The sequence below is a fragment of the Ursus arctos genome, unplaced genomic scaffold (assembly GCF_023065955.2).
Source record: "Ursus arctos isolate Adak ecotype North America unplaced genomic scaffold, UrsArc2.0 scaffold_7, whole genome shotgun sequence".
NCBI lineage: Eukaryota > Metazoa > Chordata > Mammalia > Carnivora > Ursidae > Ursus > Ursus arctos.
Window position 1 is genome coordinate 35,853,182 of NW_026623089.1, and position 20,931 is coordinate 35,874,112.

A 20,931-nucleotide genomic window follows, 5' to 3' on the forward strand; every position below is an offset into this window, starting at 1 on the left:
ATCATGACCTGAGCTGAGATCAAGGGTCAGATGCTTAACCAACTGAACTACCCAGATGCCCCAGAGATAATTTCACATTTATAGAAAAGTTGTAAGAGTAAGAATAGTATAGAAACTTTTAAAAAGATTTTACTTATTTATTTGAGAGAGAGTGAGTGAGAGAGAAAGCACAAATGGGGGAAGGGGCGGGGGGGGGGAAGAAGACTCCCCGCTGAGCAGGGAGCCCGAAGCAGGGCTCCATCCCAGGACTCCAGGACCCCAAGACCATGACCTGAGCTGAAGGAAGACACTTAACCAACTGAGCCACTCAGGCGCCCCTGCAAATGGTTAGATTTTTCAAAGCAAGGAGGATGAAGTGAAATCGAGCATGTATCCTAATTTACACTGCTAAGAGTAACCTTAGGGGAACATCACGATATAGAGCCTCTCTTGCTCCAAAAAGATTTTCCTGAAACCAGAATGAGATGCAGAACGCAGTTCTATTTTAGTGGTGGGCTGTAAACATGAAATAAATTAGAGGCTGATCAGTAAAATGAAGAATCTCGTGATGGAAACGTGCTTCCTTTGCATATAGTTTTAGGTGTACTATTAACTCAGCAAAGGACTTTTTCCTTGCATTTGCGGCTCATCAGGGCCGTTAATTATGTATAAGAATGAGCAGGCCGATATTCTGGGGGAACCGCAGGCTGCCCCAAAATCTCTAGGAAACCAGGTTGGCCTTGTCCAACCTGTGTGTTTCTTCTGAATACACAGAAATCTGTTAAATGACCTGTTTTGAAAGAAACACAGGTTGTTTGGGGGGCAGTACACCCTTGTGTTAACCTGTGGGCTTCCTCCCCCTTCCTTCTGTCCTGATCACTCACACGAGTGGGTGCTCAAGCTTTACCATTGCTTGCGTGGCTTGTTGACAGCAATGCCCAATAGCCGTTTGGAAATCTGGAGGGTGGATGGGCAAGCGCACTGTGCAAAATCTGCCAGGCTCTCCCTCCACCTGTATCTCCATGTTGCGCTGCCGGGTGAGTCCCTTCACTCCTGTGGGCTTCAGCTCCATCCTCGTGAACTGGAGAAAACAGGGCCCGTCTCTGAGGCTTGTGAGGCTCAAGTGGGCCTGTTCGTGAGGAATTATTCATCATGGTACCGCATCCTGATGCTTTTAAAGCCGCTTCTCCCCACCCCGGAATCCTGTGAGAATGTTCCCGGCTCTGTGCTTTTACCCAGGTTGGCTTTAGCTTACAACAGACCTCTGCTCCTGGTGCTGTCAGCCTTGCGCGGCTTGGACTCTTGCAGTTGTGTTTTTTGGAGAGACCTGCACAAATTGGTTCTTAACTCATAAGATGTGGGAATGCCAGAGAGAGGGGTTCAACTAAAACAAATGAAAATGGAATCATCTGGAGACACAAGAGGCGAAGGAAAAGTTAATGATGCTTAAGATTTTTGTAATGAGACGGAACATTTTATTTTGCCGGGGGCTTGTTACGTACGTCACGTCCTCTACTGAACAGTCACCTAATTTTCACTGTGTTGTTTCAATAAGTGATATGGTGCTTTCTAGTCCTTGAGGCGCCACACAAAGGAAACGTCTGTGGTCATACTTACACCCAGGAGTAGACCCGATCTAAGAAGCTGTATATAAAATGGTATGGAATACAATTTTGAAAATGATTCCTAACGATTATACCAGCTGTGTACCTTTTTGCATCATCTTTGCAACTGTATACCTCTTTGCATATCCTTCTATTCTTTGTGCTGGTTGCAAGTATACAACATCTATGTAAGTTTTACCTAGCTTCTCCTGACAGTGTGCACACAGTTCTAGAGACTTCCTTTCACCTTAACGTGGCATCATAGATGTTTTCCCATGTTACAATAATCTCTTCTTGTTTATGGTTTTAAAGGATTGGATACTGTTCCATTTGTTCATGTGTCATAACGCTCGAAACACTTCCCAGTTGCTGGGCACCTAAGTTGTCTCTGTGTCATATATTATTCATAATGCAACTATTATTGTCCACCCCTAGTGGCTGTCTTCCCTTAAATTGTTTTCCTAGGATAACTTCCCAGCGATGAGATTACTGTTCAAAGAATTTGAATAACTTTCTAATTCTTGTTCTATTGCACTCTATTTCACTGCCTGTTTCAGCATTCTTTTTTTTTTTTTTTTTTTTAAGATTTATTTGACGCAGAGAGAGAGAGAGCACAAGCAGGGGGAGCTGCAGGCAGAGGGAGAGGGAGAAGCAGGCTCCGCGCTGAGCAGGGAGCCCAATGCGGGGCTCGATCCCAGGACTGCAGGACCATGACCTGAGCCGCCCAGGCGCCCCTGGTTCAGCATTCTTGAACAGCCCTGGGCAGCACTGACTGAGGACGGTCCGGATACTGGACATTTATGTGTTGGTGGATTTCCAGTCTTCAGTCGGAAAACAGCTTAACCTTGGGGTTATTTTAATGGAAAAACTACACAGGCTAGAACTAAACCCAGGCCCAGAGCTTTCGGAGCTTTGGCTGTTTTACTTGTACAATTGATTCCACCATTTCGTGACACCTGGCTCCCAATTATGTCTAAGTAGTGAGCTGTTTCACTGTGTGTGTGTGTGTGTGTGTGTGTGCGCGCGCGTGCATGCAGGTGTGGGTAGAACTTCAAATGCTGGCGACGTTGAAATTGTGAGAGGGAGCGCGGGACATAAGCATCCCATGAATGTGACTCACATCTGGCCCTTCAAGAAACTCTGACTTAGGGCAACGCGGTATCGGCAAAAGTAGAGAAGCTATTGCTTGCAGGGGCCTGTCCGGTGTTGGGTATGAGTGAGACCGCAGGGTTGGACAGCACAGGAGGTCAGGGACAGGGTGGAGTGGGGGGTACAGTCCTGATCCAGGAATGTGCTGCTCCTTCGCTGGAGCTCTGACAGCTGCCACAAGGGAATGCCTGCCCGGTGTCTCTCCCACTTCCACTTTCTCAAGAGAATTGGGAGATCTGAAGTCCATTTGGGTTATTATAACAAAACTACTCTAGACTAGATGGCTTAGATTACAAACCTTTATTTCTCAGAGTTCTGGAGGTGGGAAGTTCAAGGTCAAGGTGCTAGCAGAATTGGTTTTGGGTGAGAGCCCATCTCCTTGCTCCTAGACAGTCTTCTTCATGCTGTGTCCTCATAGGGCAGAAGGGGTAAGAGCTCTTGGGGCCTCTCTTATAAAGAAATGAATCCCATTCACTATCTTTGCTCTGTATTTTGCTTGCTGAACTCACAGGTTGCCAGTTTGTTCTGGCTTTTTTTTTTTTATAAAGATTTTATTTATTTATTTGACAGAGAGAGAGACAGCCACCGAGAGAGGGAACGCAAGCAGGGGAAGTGGGAGAGGAAGAAGCAGGCTCCTAGCAGAGAAGCCTGATGTGGGGCTCAATCCCAGAATGCCGGGATCACGCCCTGAGCCGAGGGCAGACGCTTAACGACTGTGCCACCCAGGCCCCCCCCTGTTCTGGCAGCTTTAAAGATTGCAGGATTCTACTGTGAGCTATTTTCTTTGAAAAAAAATGTGGTTTTAAAGTTAAAACAATTTGTATTTATTTGGTTTGCCCATAATTTACCAAGTGGTACATGGCCTGTGTTCCAAATAATCCATGCTTTGTCATATTTGAAATGATGTTTTATTGAATTAATATTACCTCAGATTTTGTCTGGTGACCATAATCAAGTTGTACCAACAACTGAGTGATTCACTCCATCCCGTGGAGGAAGGATCTGTCAAAACTCTTATTTCTGTGCCTTAAATAATTCATCCCTAAAAGTAATTCAGAAACCTGTTTGTTATGCTAAAGAATGCTTTAAGGAACGCCTTATATCATAGCTTCTGTGGGGTCAGAATCCAGGACGGCTTAACAGGGTCCTCGGCTCAGGATGTCACAGGCTGCGGTCACAATGTCAGCCAAGCTCATCAGGAAAGAATCTGCTTCTAAGCTTGCTTGAGATATTGTGGCAGAATTTATTTCCATTTTGCTGTAGGACTGAGAATTTCAGCTTTTTGCTGTCTCCTGGAGGCTGTCCTCAGCTCCCACAGGCTGCCCACAGTCCCCTCCACGCGGCCCCCTCCATAGGCAGTGTGCAATATGGCAGCTTCTTCTTCAAGGCCAGCAGGAGAGTGAGAGCAAGTTTTCTAGCAAGACCGAGTCTTACATAACATGACATAATCATGGGATTCCTGTCCTGTCACTTGTGCCCTACTCTGGTTAGGAGCAAGTCTCAGGTCCCACCCACACTCAAGGGGAGGGATTATACACAGTCGAGAACAGCAGGGGGCGGGACCATAGGAGTACCTGAGCGTCTGCCCACCATAAGGATTCCTGGTGCCCTGAAATCTGCCTGGCACCCAGTAGTCACTCAGTAAGTGCCGGTAGTTGAATGAATTGATGTTGCAGATATTACTTCTTCGAACCATGTATTGCTAATGTTTTTTTCGCAAGTCTGTGGTTTATCATTTGGCTTTATTTATTACATCTTGTGTAATATAGAAATGTTAAATCTTAATTTAGATGAATCAACCAAAATTTCCTCTTGGTTTGTTACATTACTTTACATCTCAGAGAGTCCTTCTGCTATCGAGATATCAGATAAATATTTGCCTATATTTTCATCTAGATTTTTAATGATTTTTTTTTTTTCATTTAACTCTGACCTATCCAGAAGGTTAAGAACTAGGGGGAGAGTTGTAACCTGATATAGTGAGTAATCCTTTTTTCTCCACCAATCTCTGCTACCTTATTTAGCTATATTGAATCATTATGTACTTGCTGCTGGGCTCTCTATTCTGGTTCATTTATTTGTCATTCTCTTCTTTCCTTCATTACACACTTAAAAAATGATAGCATTGAAGAAGAAATTTAAAAAATAAAAATAAATAAAAATTATAGCATTGCTAGTGAGCAATGCCAGAGAAGTTACTATCAGACTCATTCAGTGCCATAAGTAGGCCATGGTCTAAGCTGTTGTAACAGAGAGGCTCCAAAATACAGAGGCTCAAATAAGATGGAAGCTTTTTGGTATTTTGTATAACAGGGTAGAGGTCTGTAAAGTCCGGAGCTGGAGAGGCAGCCCTTCTCCACCATCACCTGGGGGACCCAGGCTCCTTCTGCCCTGTAGCTCCGCCAGGCCCCCGGGTGCTGTCCTGGTCTGTGTGGGTGAAGCTGTCTCACCGCCGCATCCATGCTCGTCTGTGGGGAAGGGGGTGGTGGAAGTCCTGGGAAAGCGCCTCTGTCTTTGAGCTCATGAGCCAGAAATGGCTCATCGCTTTTCCTGCCATCCCTTTTATTTAAACTAAACCATGTTGCCGCATCTACCTGCAAGAGAAGCTAGGAAATCTGGTATCCAACTGGGTGGACATGGATTTGGCTAAATTATGGGAGGATCTCTTACTAAAAAGAAGAAGAATGGGTACCAAGGACAACTAATGGTCTTTGCCTCAGTCCAGCATTCATAGTTACAGATAATCATATTTAACAGGAAAGTAATGATCATTTTTGTCAAGTGAAAAATCAACCTTTGGATATGACCGTAAAATATAAATATGTCCTGATTTTTGTTTTAGATGGCCGGTAACCTATGTGCCAGGTAGCATTCTCTGCCAGTCTTGAATGCCAATTGGAAGTCACTGGACGGCAAACGTCTTCCAGGATCATAACTGGGCTATTGGAGTAACTCGAAAAGGAAGAAAAAAGAATTGAAGCCATGGCAAAAGGAGCTAGAGTTCGGTCCAGCTCTCCTCCAGATGGAGGCTGGGGCTGGATGATCGTGGCTGGCTGTTTCCTCGTTACCATCTGCACCCGGGCGGTCACCAGGTATGGGGCATTCTCTTCTTCATTGATTAAGATGATCTGGCTTGTCTGTTCTTCTAAGTCTGCTTCATTCTATTTCTGAAACTGTCATTGTGAAAATATCTGTGTGTATGCATGACGTGTGTGTGTGTGTGTGTGTGTGTGTGTGTGTGTGTGTGTGTTTCCCCTATGTTTGGATGTCTTTTCCTCTGCAAGGAATGTGATTTTCTGACACTTGAAAGTCCTGGATAGTGGCGTCTTCTATAATATCTGGCACATAAACCTGGAGTGTTAGGACATTTTTAGACTAAATGTTATGGCTATTGTAGCCATTTGTTTTCATAAGCAACTCATCCCAGAAAAGAAAAATACGTAAGGTCACAACAATCCTTGAAAACCTCTTGACTCACCAGATACTGAGCCGTTAGAAGCTTAAAACCTAGAATTTAAATTCTTCTGCTTCATTTGACACTTGGCTGTGGTGCTGGAGGCTAAGTTCTAGGTTGAAGGAAAGTAACAGTAGAAGTACAGGCTTCTCTCATTCTCGCTTGTTCATTTCTCCTCTCTTTTATTCAAGGGTGTAGTGTTAAATATGCTTAAGTTACACCTGTATACATTGGGACTCATTCATCTTATTTTTATTTGGAATAAGTACATGCTTGAAATCTGCATATGCTGGCTCTTTCCTCTACATGTGCTTTCATTCAAGTGGAACACCTTGTTGCTCTTCTCTGGCAGTGGCCTTTAGCAGTGCAAGAAAGTAATTTGCACTAAAAACTTTAATTTGATGACATCCTCAATAAAAGCGTTGATGTTTCCCCCCATAACAATATATAATGCAGGAAAGAAGCAGGATATTTGTTTTTACTACAATAAGGGTTGGTTATGTATCATTTAAGAATTATAGATTCATTTAAAATAATGTGATTGGTATTGAGTCTGAATTTTCTTCCATCGGTATCATGGATCTTGTGTTCTGGCTGTGAGGAGTCATAGAGTTAAAAAGGAATCTCTTGGTTCTTACATGTGGAAGCTTCCATCATTTCCATGACAGGACAGTTCTGGAAATAAGTTCAGTGCTTTATAAGGAAGGCTCAGTTTATTTTTTGGGTAGTGGGGTCTTCATGACCCAGGTTAGGCAGAACAGGCTTATTTAGCCCCATCTCGTAGATTAGGACACTGATGCTCAGAAAGGTTAAGCGCCTTACCTAGTTTTGGTCTGCTGGGACAGAACTGGACTGGATTTCTAGTTGTTGTGTTTTGGTTTGGTTTGGTCTGGTTTTTTTACTTCTTAGCTTGTGTATTTACCATCGCATGTGCACACATAATCCGTTGACTCCTTCCAGCACAAACCAGGTGTTTCCCCAGCCTGTTATTTCTCATACATGCACCACACTTCTGTCGGATCTTCCATAAACATGTGTATATCCCACACATATCCTCTCTCGGTGCCTTTGCATTGCGAGAAGTGACTTTGCGTCAGTCTTCACCTTCGTTCTGCTCCAAGAGGGAAGCATTTTGAGGAAGCTCTGTGGCCAGTTCCTCGTCCCCTCAAACACTCTGCACCTTCTCCCCTAGAACAGCATAGTCTAACCAGATGTAGGTTTTTTAAAAATTGCCTTGGTGATGGCGTCATTGTCTTAAGGTAGGCTGCTTCCTAATCTCTGTAGCGTTGTCACATCAGTGATGAGAAGTCATAGTGCCAGGGGACAGTTGCTTCTAAATTCTTCTTCCAGAGGCTCTCTACTCTCCCTGTAGAGAGTACTCTACCTTAAGGCTGGGAGACATGGGGATTCTTTGAGTGTTGTCCTCCGGAACTATGGATGTTAGCTGGGGGAGGTGTCTGTAGAAAATCGAGGACTTACGTCAAGGACACTAATTTACTGATGCTTTTTAGTGCTCGTTTAGCATCTTGTGTGGCTTGTCTTGTTTGGCAGGACGCTGAGTCTCAGTTTTTTCTCGGTCACAGTGGAATTGCCAGTGGAACCCATGACTGTCACCAAGGGCTGAAAGTCTTGCATATTTTTTTTAGATTGTACCCTTAAGTTTTCAACTTCGATTTAATAGAAATCAGGTCCACTAAGATATAACTATGCATTCATTGAGGACAAGGCTCCATCTAGGCGCTTCCAAAAACACAGAGACGTTGGAACACCACCCGGTAGGCTCAGGCGCAAATAACTGAAATACAAATCAAAATGTGCCAAGTATACATCAGGTAAAAACAGTGTAAAATAACACTGGTGAGGGGCGCCTGGATGGCATAGCGGTTAAGCGTCTGCCTTCGGCTCAGGGCGTGATCCCGGCATTATGGGATCGAGCCCCACATCAGGCTCCTCCGCTGGGAGCCTGCTTCTTCCTCTCCCACTCCCCCTGCTTGTGTTCCCTCTCTCGCTGGCTGTCTCTATCTCTGTCGAATAAATAAATAAAATCTTTAAAAAAAAAAAATAACACTGGTGAGAGAGGGGTTCATTCTGACGTGGCAGTTCAGGGCAGGGTTTCTAGAGAAGTTGTCCCTGGAGTGAAGTCTTAGAGACTGGGTAGTGTTTGGCCAGGAAGAAATGAAAGGAGAAAGAGGTTTCCATCTGCACCAGATCCCTGCGCTTCTCTGCTAGTCACTTTGTGATCACCGTGGGCAGCCCCCATTCCGGAACTGCCAAGGGGTTAGCCCGAAACCAGAGCAGGGTTGTGGCTGGTGGTGAAGACCTATTATCAGAGGTTAATGGGAGAGGCTGAGAGGGGCATAGCTGAGCGGAATTAAGCTCAGAGGAGAAAAGTGTGAAGACACAGCCAGCACTGGAGCTCAATGTCATGAACACGAAGCGGCCAAGCGGACTGGAGATAGGGCCAAGGAAAGCAGCCACGGGGTGACTCGTCCATGCAGAGGGTCAGTGCCTGTTGTGCAAATAAGTCTTTTTTTTTTTTTCCTGTTTAAACTGTATACTTAAAAATTAAACCATGGGGGGGGGGCACCTGGGTGGCTCAATTGGTTAAGCATCTGCCTTCGGCTCAGATCATGATCTTTGGGTCCTGGAAAAAAGGCTCCGAGCTCAGTGGGGAGTCTGCTTGTCTCTCTCCCTCCCGCTCTGCTCCTCCCCTGGCTCTCTTTCTCTCTCTCTTTCTCTCTCTCCCTCTTTCTAAAATAAACAAATAAATCTTTTTTAAAAAATATTTTATTTATTTATTTGACAGAGAGAGAGAGAGTGCAAGAACAAGCAGGGGGAGCGGCGGGCGGAGGGAGAAGCAGGCTCCCTGTGGAGCAGGGACCCCACCTCGGGACTCGAGCCACGATGCTTAACCGACCCCTAAATGAATAAATCTTAAAAAAAAATTAAACCATACATTCAGATGGTAAAAATTTGAATACAGAGATACATAAACTAGTCTTTTTCTCCTCACTTCTTGAATGCCAGTTTCACTGCCCAAAGTTAACCTTGTTAATAGTTTCTTCAGACCTGTCCAAAAAAAATTGTAAGAACTTATATCCATAAATAAAGCATATTCTTTTCATATTATACACACTGTTTTGAACTTTTTTTTGGCTTACCAATACCTCTTGGAAATATTTCCATATCAGCACATATGGTTCTACCTCACTAAAAAATAACTGCTTAAAATTCCATCACAAGGATGTGAGCATAATTTATTTAATGTATTTTTATCGAAGAACTTTTGTATTTCTCCCTGGTTTTTGCTTTACAAACAATGCTACCATCATGACCCAGGCCACTTTGAAATCATATTTTAGTTCTTGCCTTGTACCTGATGACGCTGCCTTACATGTGAAATTTCCATAAAGCTTAAAGCTGTCCAGGCTATTAAAGCTGTCGTTCTTATTTACTTTATCTCTCTGTTTGCTAATGTGTGTTGATTGCTTATTTTTTTCTTCAAGATAGCATATTAGCAAACACATTCTCTATTTAAGAATCATATTTCATTGTGAAATGACATGACATTCTATTTGTAAACTGACAGCTTGAGTTGGAGTTGACTTGAAAAGCAATAGCTGATTTAAATGTTCAAAGAAAGCCTCCAGCTTTAAGACCTATTTTTCTCTCAACCTCTTCTGGATCCGAATTAACTTAGTGGCAGTAGATGTCTACAGTCCTGTGGGATTGGGGAGCTCTTTTAACAACAGCTGTATTCCTGTAAGTAATGGCTAATGTTAGCTGACTCCTTGCTCTGTGCTGGTTAACATTGTTCCAAGCACTCTTCATTCATTAAATCATTTAGTCCTTGGAACAACACACAGAGGTCAAATGATGTGGCCAAAGTCACATGGTTATCCTGAAACCAACATTGCACTGTATGTTAACTAAAATTTAAATAAAAATCAGAAGAAAGCTGTACAAATAATACACATTTTCTTTAATAAAAAAATTAAAGAGCTACAAAAACAAAAAATAAAACAAAGTCACACGGTTAGTGAATAGTAGTTCTTTTAGCTACTAGGCTACACTGTCCAGTGGACCACTTCCTGCTCTGATGCAGTGGCCAACTTCATCAACCAGAAGAAAGTCTTGATCAAAGAGCAGATGTTGTCAGAATCCAGCTCTTCGGAAGCCAAAGAAGAATTTTATAGCAGAGTGGCAAGGTGGAGACAGCAGGCATGACGGTCCCTTGAGAGAGAGTATCTTTGGGAATGTTATTTCATACTAGGTGACCCTTGGGTGATACTCGGTTTCCTCATTCTTAGGAAGAGAGCCTGCCAACCCCTGAAAGGTGTCAGGAGTTGTTTGCCACTGCAGCGTGATCTCATGCATTACGGCTGATCCAGTTAGTTTATCAAACCGCTTATTTCATAGATGAGGAACTTGAGACCCTGAAAGCTGAAGAAGCTTTATCAAAATTCTCACTCGGTGTGAGGATCAGAGGTGAGGACCCAGCTTTCCTGACATGTCAGATGCACAAATTTTCCAAAGTACAATAAAAGTTATTCCTGGAATGAGAAGCCCACGTGTTCCCAATAACATTTGTTTTCTTTAAGGCCGCACCTATGTTTAGAAGCCATAAATCATCAGCCTGAACCATTTGAAAAGTACTTTTCCCTTTTGAGAACAAATAAGAAGTGATAGAATAGTCTTCCCATATTTTATGAAAGTCACGGTCAATCAGAAGCATGTTTGTGGTTATTAAATTTTACCTCTGGCAAACTGGCTCACATGTTTAGATAAGAATTATTTTTGAATTTTACATACCTAAAGTTTGACTGATATGACTAGTCAAGTCAGTTAAGAAAACTTTCAAGCAGAAAACAAAACAGCAATGAAACAAGAGAACAAAAAAAGTCAAAAGAGAGAAACATAGTCACACAAATATGAAATCCCTCGGAATGATTTAGTGATGAGAAGAGACTATGATTTACAATCCCAAAATGTCATCATCATCGGGACCCTTTTTTTCTTAGGCTGCTTCATCTCCAGCTTCTGCATTTCCCTCCCACTGATCCGTCTTAAGAACTCAGATTCCTCACATCTCCACTCTGCCGTATCTAGCTACACCTTCCTGGTAGCCACCAGCCGGTCTTCCTCTTCCCTTTCCCTCATTTATGTCCTTGAAGTTGCTACTCAACCTTTTTTACGTCCTCAGCTTCCAGTCACTTCTTTACCAATGCTAACGCTCCCTTCTTTCTTTCCTTCCTTCAATACCTTGAACCTTGAACAATATTTAAGGAGCATCCAGTACATGAAAGGTAGTGTACTGGGTATTTGGGATTAAGTGCAGGATAAGACAGACATGGCCTTTGCTGTCACAGAGCTGCAGTGTAGTGGAGAATACAAACACGTCCAAAGGGACTCGCCATGTGCCTGTCATGTGGTAAGTGCCCCGCATGTCTTGTAAACATTTAAGAGAGGTATCAAACCCAGACTCAGGTAGTCAGGGAAGCCTTCCTGGAGGAGTTGACTGTTATCTTGAGACTAAAAAAAATGAGGGAGGCTGAGACAGCATCCTAGAAAAGAGGACAAGTCTTTGATGCTCAGAGGTATGAGAGGACGGGTGGTGTGTTGAAAGTCATGGAAAGCATTCAGTCTGACTGAAGTGAAGAATGCATGGTGGTGCGGGCTGGGGGGACACTAAGAAGGGCCAGCTCATGCAGGGTCTCAGAAGTCGTGGTAAAAAGTTTGAAGCATCAGGATATATTTCGTGTTCTAGTAACTCTGACCATGGAGTGTAAAATGTACCCAAGGCAGCCATGTGGGTTCAGGGAGACTAGCTGGGAGGGTGTGGGCTGCAGTCCAGGAGGGAGGTGTCGGCATGAATTGTGAATGGTAAGGGAACGCAGAGACGTGGAGGCAGGTATATGTATAAGGTAGGATAAGTAGAACTTGACCATAGAGCAGACTCGCCGCCAGGCTGATTTTGCTCTCCAAGGCACATTTGGCAATGTTTGGAGACGTTGGGGGTCGAGGCCAGGGATCAGGTTACCGTGGGCTGCTGAAGCATGATGAGTTAGACTGTAGCCCTCTCCAAAGAGACTGATGACTTCCTATCTCACCCCCATCAAGGCCTGATTCACCCTTGCTGTCACCGAGTCCTGAAAGCTCCTGCCCTGAGTTAGGAAACTTGCTGATCTGTATGACGTTCATTTCAAGTTGTACAGTGACACAAATTATTGCTCCGGAGTCACTTCTGTCTTTTTTTTCTAAGTAATTAACGGTTTTTCAACATAAAGTTTCTCTGTCTCTGTACGTCTGTCTCTCTCTCTAGAATGATCGTTTATAATCTCACCAGTCACATATAATGACTGAGTACTTTTGGTTTATATGCTTTGGCCTTTGTCTATTTATATGAACTATTTTTTTAACCAAAATAAGCCTTATTACATAAACTACTTTGTAACTTACTTTTTTACTAAACATTGTATTGTGAATTTATACCCAAATTAGTAAATACATATCAAATCATCCTTTTTAACACCTAAAAATGGTTCATTCTATTGATCAGTCAAAATTTATTTAGCCAGTCCCTTATTGATGGCCAAATACGTTCTTTAGGATATTTGGCTATTATAAATAGTTCTCCCGCATATGTTCTGTCATATGTATCTATTATTGCTATTATTATCATCATTTGATTATTACCTTTTGTTAAAACTTAGAACTGAAATTGATGGGTGAGGGGTGCCTGGGTGGCACAGCGGTTAAGCGTCTGCCTTCAGCTCAGGGCGTGATCCCGGCGTTCTGGGATCGAGCCCCACATCAGGCTCCTCTGCTGGGAGCCTGCTTCTTCCTCTCCCACTCCCCCTGCTTGTGTTCCCTCTCTCGCTGGCTGTCTCTATCTCTGTCAAATAAATAAATAAAATCTTAAAAAAAAAAAAAAGATTGCTGGGTGATGCATAACTCTAAATTGTCAAATTTTAACTTGCATAACAACCTCTTAGAAGCCACAGATGTTAGTGAGATATTAAGATAAATAAGGGCCCGTGTTTTTCCTGCCATCTTTTCCATAAACCTCCCTCAGCAGTGATCCTCATATGCACTTGGCTGCAGCAGCCCTTCCAGTGGATGAACATTTGTTTTATCCTTTAGATGGCCCAATAGCTTCGGACTTCCCACCTGCTATGGTCCGGCAACGTTCCACCGAAAACCAGTTAAAGCCTACGGAGATTCAAACAGCTGACCACAATTTGAAGCTGTGGTTTAGGTCCATGCTCATTCATAATTTTTTTGTATAAAATGCTTGCATTGTATTTTTCAGATGTATTTCCATTTTTTTTGTGGAGTTCCAGACATACTTCACCCAGGATTATGCACAAACGGCTTGGATCCATTCCATTGTAGATTGTGTGACCATGCTCTGTGGTGAGTATCACTTACCGGGGATAGACCGTCACTGGTTACTCTTGACCTGTACATGACAATGACCTTCCACTGCTTTTGCTTACCCATTTTTTTCTGAGTAGGAGGGCTTTGCTAAAAATGGCTAAGATTATATAAAAAGAAAAGACCGATCCTACTTTCAGCCAAACCCAACCAGACGTGCTCTTGGAAGTAGTGGTCTCAGCTGATGGCAGATGGAACAGGTAGTTAGTACTCTCAAGAAGACACATATTATTTGGTTCTCCCATAATGAGATAGGGTGCTGGGCATCACAGGACTCCTCCTGCTTTGGGAAGAAGTTAATCATATCGTATATGCTTGGCTTCTCTCTTCTAAATGCTGTGGTCCCGTCCTTCTCCAGTCATGTAAACAGTCATTGGATAGCACTGCGAGCCATTTCTATGCAGTCTCCTTAAGCAAGTGCCAGTAATATGTGCATCACATCTCAAGGCTTGTTTTCATTCAGTTCCCTTCCCAGAGGTTCAAAATTTGGCTCACGGATTTCGTTTTTCGTGCATAAACCTTCATTCTTAGAAGAGTATGAGGGAAGGCAGGATGGGGCAGTCATGGGAGAAGTGCACTCACCATGGCTATAATTTCATTCAAGAAACCCCAAGGGTACAAAGGGTGTAAAGAGTATTCTCAAAACTCATGGAATCTCTCAGTCCACCTGGATAATAGAGGAAAACTAACCGTGAGAGTTTTCTTTTTGAACATTTTAAACCAAAGTTATTGTATTAATGTCTTAGAGAGTTTCTGAGATTGGGGTCAAGTTGAAATGATCTATTCGCAGTCTAGGCCCATTTAATCATTTCATTCAGATGAATCCTTGGTATTAAAAAAAAAAAACTGTCATCTCCTCAGGCCATGTCTTGGTGGCAAAAGGGAAATACTATATTATTATGTAGTATAGAGTAATAACTCCTAAATAAATCAACTGATTCCATTCTAGGTACTGATTCGTATTTATTTTTAGAAAAAATGTACATACGCAGGAATCAGTTGAATTGCGCTGAAATGTGCTTCCTTTGTTGGGAGGAATTTGAGAGCAATTCTAGGACTAAAAGCAGGTTTCATGAGAAGGCTAAGTTGACTCTGGCTACTGATAACACTGGGAGGTCTTAAGGGATCAAAAAATAATATCTTTGTGTTTTCTAGCCTTTTTTTTTTTTTTAATCAGTTAGTCACTTTGTTTTCAGGGTCACATTATTAGTCACGGCCTTTGTATGAACGTGCCAAGTGAGCCATGTTTATCTTTCTCAGAGGACACAGGTGACTCATTTCCCTCACTGTTATCTTTTCGAGAATATTTATAATCCCCAAAAGAGGAATAAATGGCCTTCGGTGACAACATGATCACAGTGACTGTGTGATAAAGCAGGGTCTTGTTAGATGTAGCATTTTTAAATTCAAGGCCCTGAGGCCATGCAAGGACTTCAGGCCTGTTGTATCCAATTATCACGTACCCACTTGCTTACCTGGCAACATGAGTTGAATTCAGGAGATGGACAAAAGGCTGTGGAGTCATAAATAGGACACTCACTGGGGGCACTTTGCCCTCTGATAAACAGAGAAGCAAACATTATTCATTGAGGTCGGTCTAAATTTTGTCCCTTTCCGATAGCCATAGCAGCAGCAGCCTGGAGAATTAGATATGTTCTCAGGAGGTTTGCTCCTTCCTGCTTTCCAGACGTTATATATACAGCCAGCCACTGTTTTAACTAGACAGGAGACATCGGGCTGATGACTGGTTCTTATCACGTACGTTTGAGTGAGGCCCAGTTTCAACCTGATCAATACAAAATAATACTCTCCCGATACCCTGAGAACTTGCTCTTCTGATCTTGTTACTAGGAGTACTGTTACCAGCGTGCGTTGTTCCATAGAAAGAATTCACATGCTTTGCCCACCCATGTCTCCTGCCATCAGTCTGGGAGGCCCGAGGAGACAGAATAAGAGGGTGAAATAACCCTGCACTTGATGTCAGGTGCCCCGGTGGCACTTCTTGGTGATCGTGGACATGTCAGGTCCCCCTGAACTTCAATTTCTCCTCAGTCTGATCCAGCTTTAGTTAATATTCTATAAACCTGAAGTCAGCACAGTTCTGACACATTGTTAAACCACAAATAGAGCGAGGCCAACCAAAATATCACCATGGACGTGAAGCATTTGTTTTGATTTCTCATCCACAGGGTTTCCTAAAGCCTGAAAACAGTACCAGATTGTGAAATTTGTCTGTGGTCTGTTTCCCTGGCCTTTCCCGCATAACACTGCTGGCCACACAGGGTTGCCCACTTTCCTTCCCCAGAAGCTAACTGTCATAATTATTGCTAATGGTGCATGATTCATACCATATAAAACATACAAGGCACATCCCAGTGCAAGTGGTAAGTAATTTAAATAAGGAGCTGATTCACTGTTTAAAAAGCACCCCAGAGCCCTGGGATTATGGCTGTAATAGAATGGAGAAGTGAAAGGAACAGCGAAGTGCAAGTCAGCAGACTCGATCCTAATTCCAGCTTTGCGACCGTTCTCTGTGTGACCATGGACAAGTCGTTTCCTCCCTCTTCAGTTGCCAAATCCGTAGAATGAGCAGGACGGGCTTGATACTGTAAAAGTCCATCATTCTTGGCTCAGCCAATGCAACACCACAGTTTTTTCACAGTGCCCTCAAGGCCTTTCTGTTGAACCTGTTTATTATTGGTTTCGAAGCTCCGCTTGGGAGTGTCGTCAGTAACCATTTATCCTGTCAAGTGGGAATCATGCTGGGTGGCTTGCTGGCATCTACTGGTCTCATCCTGGGCTCGTTTGCCACCAGTCTGAAGCATCTCTACCTCACTCTGGGCGTTCTTACAGGTAAGGGCACTTTGCACCCCTGGTCTCACCCTACCCCATTCAGGTTTTGTCAATCACATCAACAGACCCATAATCCATAAAATATTCATCTTGTTAGCTGCATCATTTAGCTGACTTAGCTCATGCCTACTTACCTAGCAGTGAAAAGAGCTGGAAATACTGCTGACTGTACTGCTGTAATGGAAATGTATCACCGCTTGAATTCGGCCACGCGGTAGGAGTAGCTGCTGGCTTCCCTGTGGCCGGTGTGTGGCTGAGACTCTGTACTCAGAAGCAATGAGATATTAGCCAAGGCAACGTGCATTTTCAACAATGCTCACCCTCCCAACGTCTGTGCCAAGACATGAAAATACTATCTGTGGTCAACCTGAGTTGCCCCTGCTTTAGAGTGAAGATCACTGTCCAATAAATGGGGGGTTACAATTTAAAGAAGAAAGCCCCTGCTTGTGAATATTCTTCTCGCATACATTCTCTCTCAATGCTGTGGAAGTATACTTTAGAGAACTATAGGGAACCCTGCAGGAAGAGAAGTAACCTGTGTGCATTCTATAAATCACACCCTAAGGGGACTGCTTAGCATCAAGGTGGGATCAGTTGGTGGCACTGGAGCGGCAGTTTGCCCCATCACCCAAAGGGACGTGGAGTAGCTCTAAGTCACAGTCTGGGCACCGTGCCATGGGGGTGGCGCGATCTGGCCAATAAAGGACATAATCTCATAGCGATTTTATAAATCTGGCTCTGTCAGCTAAGAAACGGTATCTGTCCCCCGTAACCCAAAGGGCCCAACTTCTGGGGTGTCCAGTCATCCCAGTTCACCAAGAAGCACCCTGATCTTAGCACTGAAGGTCTCTCATCCGGGAAACCCATCAGTCCAGGCAAATCAGGATCACTGGTCACCCTGCAGTACAGATGGGAACAGGAGCTGACGGTGGTTCTGTTTTTCCATTTAGATGCCATGAATTCCAGGTTTTACACCCTTCAGATTTCCTTGGCTTTAAAGGAATAGAAGCTGAAAATCTTTAAGAGGCTTTCTGCTGACTTTAAGGACTATTTTCAGGTTACTCTGTGTATATTGCTATGCTCATGTATAAAGTTGGCATGAAATTTCCCAATTATGTGAAATTACTCTGGAACTTTCATGGGGCCACATGTGCTATTTAAACCCAAATTCCAGAATGGTCCAGAGTATCAGAGTTGTGTTTTCATAGGCAGTGAAGAGTTGAGGCGATTCTCTGGTGATTTGTCTAATTTAAGATAAAAAGAGGTGTTGATGGGGAGAATAAGTTTCTTAGGTCGGCATTATCCTGATTTTCTAGTTAATTCAAATTCAGTTTGTGTAATAGTTTTTGAGTTCTTCATTTCATTTTAAGAAGCCATATTTTTTAAGGGTTTCTTCCCAAGAAGAAAGGCCTACATGTGCTCTGATTTCCCCACTGTGGATGACTGGTGGGGGAGGCTCATCTTCAGCTTCGTGTAGAAAATAGTTTTAAAAGGGTTTGACAGAAGGCCCGATTCCCCTTCCTCCAAATACATTTATTCTGAGATGTTCTCTTTCAGCGGCTGTTCGTGGCGAACCAGCACTCATGGGCTTCTCTCTATCCGTAGGCCTTGGGTTTGCACTCTGTTACTCTCCAGCCATTGCCATGGTCGGCAAGTACTTCAGCAGACGGAAGGCCCTGGCTTATGGGATCGCCATGTCGGGAAGCGGCATCGGCACCTTCATCCTGGCTCCTGTCGTTCAGCTCCTTATTGAACAGTTTTCCTGGCGGGGGGCATTACTCATCCTCGGGGGCTTCGTGTTGAATCTCTGCGTTTGCGGTGCCTTGATGCGGCCCATTACTCTGCAAGAAGACCAGACCACTCCAGAGCAGAACCACATCGGCAGAACTCAGAAGCCAGACTTCCAGCGAGTGTCTCCCTGTTCTACTTTGACTAAAAAATGGGTGCAGACCTGCCTCTGTTGCTCTTTGCAGCAGGAATACAGTTTTTTACTGATGTCAGACTTCGTTGTGTTAGCCATCTCTGTTCTCTTCATGGCTTATGGCTGCAGTCCTCTCTTCGTGTACTTGGTACCTTATGCTCTGAGTGTCGGAGTGAGTCACCAGCAAGCGGCTTTCCTTATGTCCATACTTGGGGTGATCGACATTATTGGCAATATCACGTTTGGATGGCTAACTGACAGAAGGTAAAAGCCGTTGAAACCACAGTTGGTTCCCTAGCAGCGGGCCCTGAGCTTTGAGTTCCCCTCATCCCCTTACCCTGTAGAAGCCGTACGTCTGAATAACGTCAACAGGTTTTCAATATCTGAAGCCAAACCCCTTGCTGGTCCTTCTAGTCAGAGGTTGGCGAACTTTTTCTGTAAAGGGATAGAAGGTAAACATTTTTGGCTCTGTGGGTCATGTGATCACAGTTATCCGACCGCTGCTGGAGCTCAAACCAGCTGTAGACGATATAAAAACAAATGCAAGCGGTTATGTGCCAGTAGGACTTCACTTCCGGATACTGAAATTTTAATTTCTCATATAATTTTTACGTATCAAAATAATCTTGTTCTTTTGACTTTTTTCAACCACTCAAAAATAGAAAACCATTCTTAGTTCATGGACAGTGCAAAAAAGAGGTGGTGGGCTGGATTTGGCCATAGTTTGCCAACCCCTGTTCTAGATGGTTTAGGATAGTGGGGAGGTCTAAGTTGCAGAAACCTGTGGTAACTACAAGTTCTGGTGACAGATTTAATCCCATCCCAAGTCGAGTCAGTCCTCAGGCTGGGTGTAGTGGTTTTAGTTATTTTTTAACAACCCCAGACACTGGCTGGCAATGGAGAGAGGAGCAGAATTCAGTCCAGGCAGGAAAATCAGGGGCAATAATAGCACATTATCTATAGGCAAGTATTTGTGTTTGACGATACAGATAGCACATACTTTCATTATAATTTTAGGCTTCGAAATCAAAGTTATCCGAAATCTACCAAGTAGTTTCTTCAGCTAATGCTTCTCTGTTAAGATTGAAGAGAGCAAGTTACTCATCTTCTCCTAAATGGACTCTTCACACTTGAGCTATGACCTGGGACAGCAACCGTCCTGTGGCTTCTTACATATTATGTCTTTGGTAATTAGGGTTCCACTGCCATTCTCCAGTGCTATGAATATAATATTTAAAATTAATTCCAAAAATGTAATGGTTAAGGAAAAGAGGGGAGAGCACAGGTATCTATCTTGACAATCAACTCAACAAGAAGTAGCCGGTGTAGGTTTGACAGAGGCATCTCTAGCTGGAGATATACAAGACCTAAGTTCTTGTGCTGACTCTGCCCCTTATTATCCCTGCGACCTAGGGAAAATCACTAACCCTCAGATCCTTAAGGGTCTTCATCTGCGAGACAGGCCAGTGCAATATTTTTCTGTTAACCTCTTAGCATTTTGTGAGGCTCAGAGGAGACGGTAGGTTGAAAAACGTTTGTAAAGCATGAACTGCTGGTGCTGATAGTATACTGGGTCTTCGAACTGATGATGGTATCAGTGCCATTTGGCATCAGTGATGAGTTTGGAGCTATAGAGGGGAAAGTGGAATGGAAGTACCTTTGGGGAGGACTCAAAATAAGACGTGGTCCTAGTACAAGACCTTCATAATCTCTGGCAAATCATTTTAACGTCTTCATATTCTAGCTTCTCCCTTGTGTAACTTGGGTTTTTGAGCACATGTGGTGTACCAGATACCAGTGATGACCTATCTGAAAGCATCTAATAGGATAGACTGCTAGAAAATGTTAGCCTCCTGATACTGTACCTGTTATTTTACAACTATCCTTAGGGTTACCCTATGAGATAGGTAACCTTCCCATTTTATAGCTAAAGAAATTGAGATTAGAGGAAAGCAGTTAGTAGATAGAACTGAATGTAAAATTCCATCTTTCTAACTTCAGAGCATATATTATTTTCTGCTACACCATGTTTCCTGGGAAGATGAATTCTTGTGTTGTCATCCGCCAGAAGAAAGATGGCAGACAACGTAGATAACGCCCCATGGGAAGCCTTCTCTATAATTGACGGCAGTGCTCATTGCTGGGTGGCGGTGGTTCTGAAGCCCTTTGATAAAACCCGTGCATACTGCACTCATTCTTGACCTTCAAATCCACAGGTGCCTGAAGAATTACCGGTATGTCTGCTACCTCTTTGCCGTGGGACTGGATGGGCTCTGCTATCTCTGCCTCCCGATGCTTCAAAGTCTTCCCCTGCTCGTGCCTTTCTCTTGTACCTTTGGCTACTTTGATGGTGCCTACGTGACTCTGATCCCAGTAGTGACTGCAGAAATAGTGGGGACCACTTCTTTGTCCTCAGCGCTCGGTGTGGTGTACTTCCTTCATGCGGTCCCGTACCTGGTGAGCCCACCCATCGCAGGTAGGTTTCCAAAGAGAGCCCCCAGTCACCTCTGCTGTTGGTCAGACTGATGTGAAAA

The 20,931-nt window shown here is 43.6% G+C and overlaps 1 protein-coding gene across 11 annotated transcripts in view; it reads left to right on the forward strand.

The window, feature by feature from the left end:
* Window positions 1-20,931, forward strand: part of SLC16A12 (solute carrier family 16 member 12) — a 70,916-nt gene that overhangs the window by 44,209 nt on the left and 5,776 nt on the right. For 7 of the 11 annotated variants that reach the window (XM_048218962.2, XM_048218961.2, XM_057308489.1 and 4 more), the window contains 5 exons: window positions 5,575-5,824; window positions 13,499-13,602; window positions 16,333-16,476; window positions 18,082-18,661; window positions 20,614-20,873. In XM_048218962.2, coding sequence (XP_048074919.1) covers window positions 5,715-5,824; window positions 13,499-13,602; window positions 16,333-16,476; window positions 18,082-18,661; window positions 20,614-20,873 — 1,198 coding nt within the window. In that variant the 5' untranslated portion in view covers window positions 5,575-5,714. Of the gene's footprint in view, window positions 1-3,307; window positions 3,503-5,574; window positions 5,825-13,498; window positions 13,603-15,812; window positions 16,477-18,081; window positions 18,662-20,613; window positions 20,874-20,931 lie in introns of those variants that run through there. The other 4 variants (XM_057308488.1, XM_057308490.1, XM_026481627.4 and 1 more) reach the window with 4 other exon arrangements.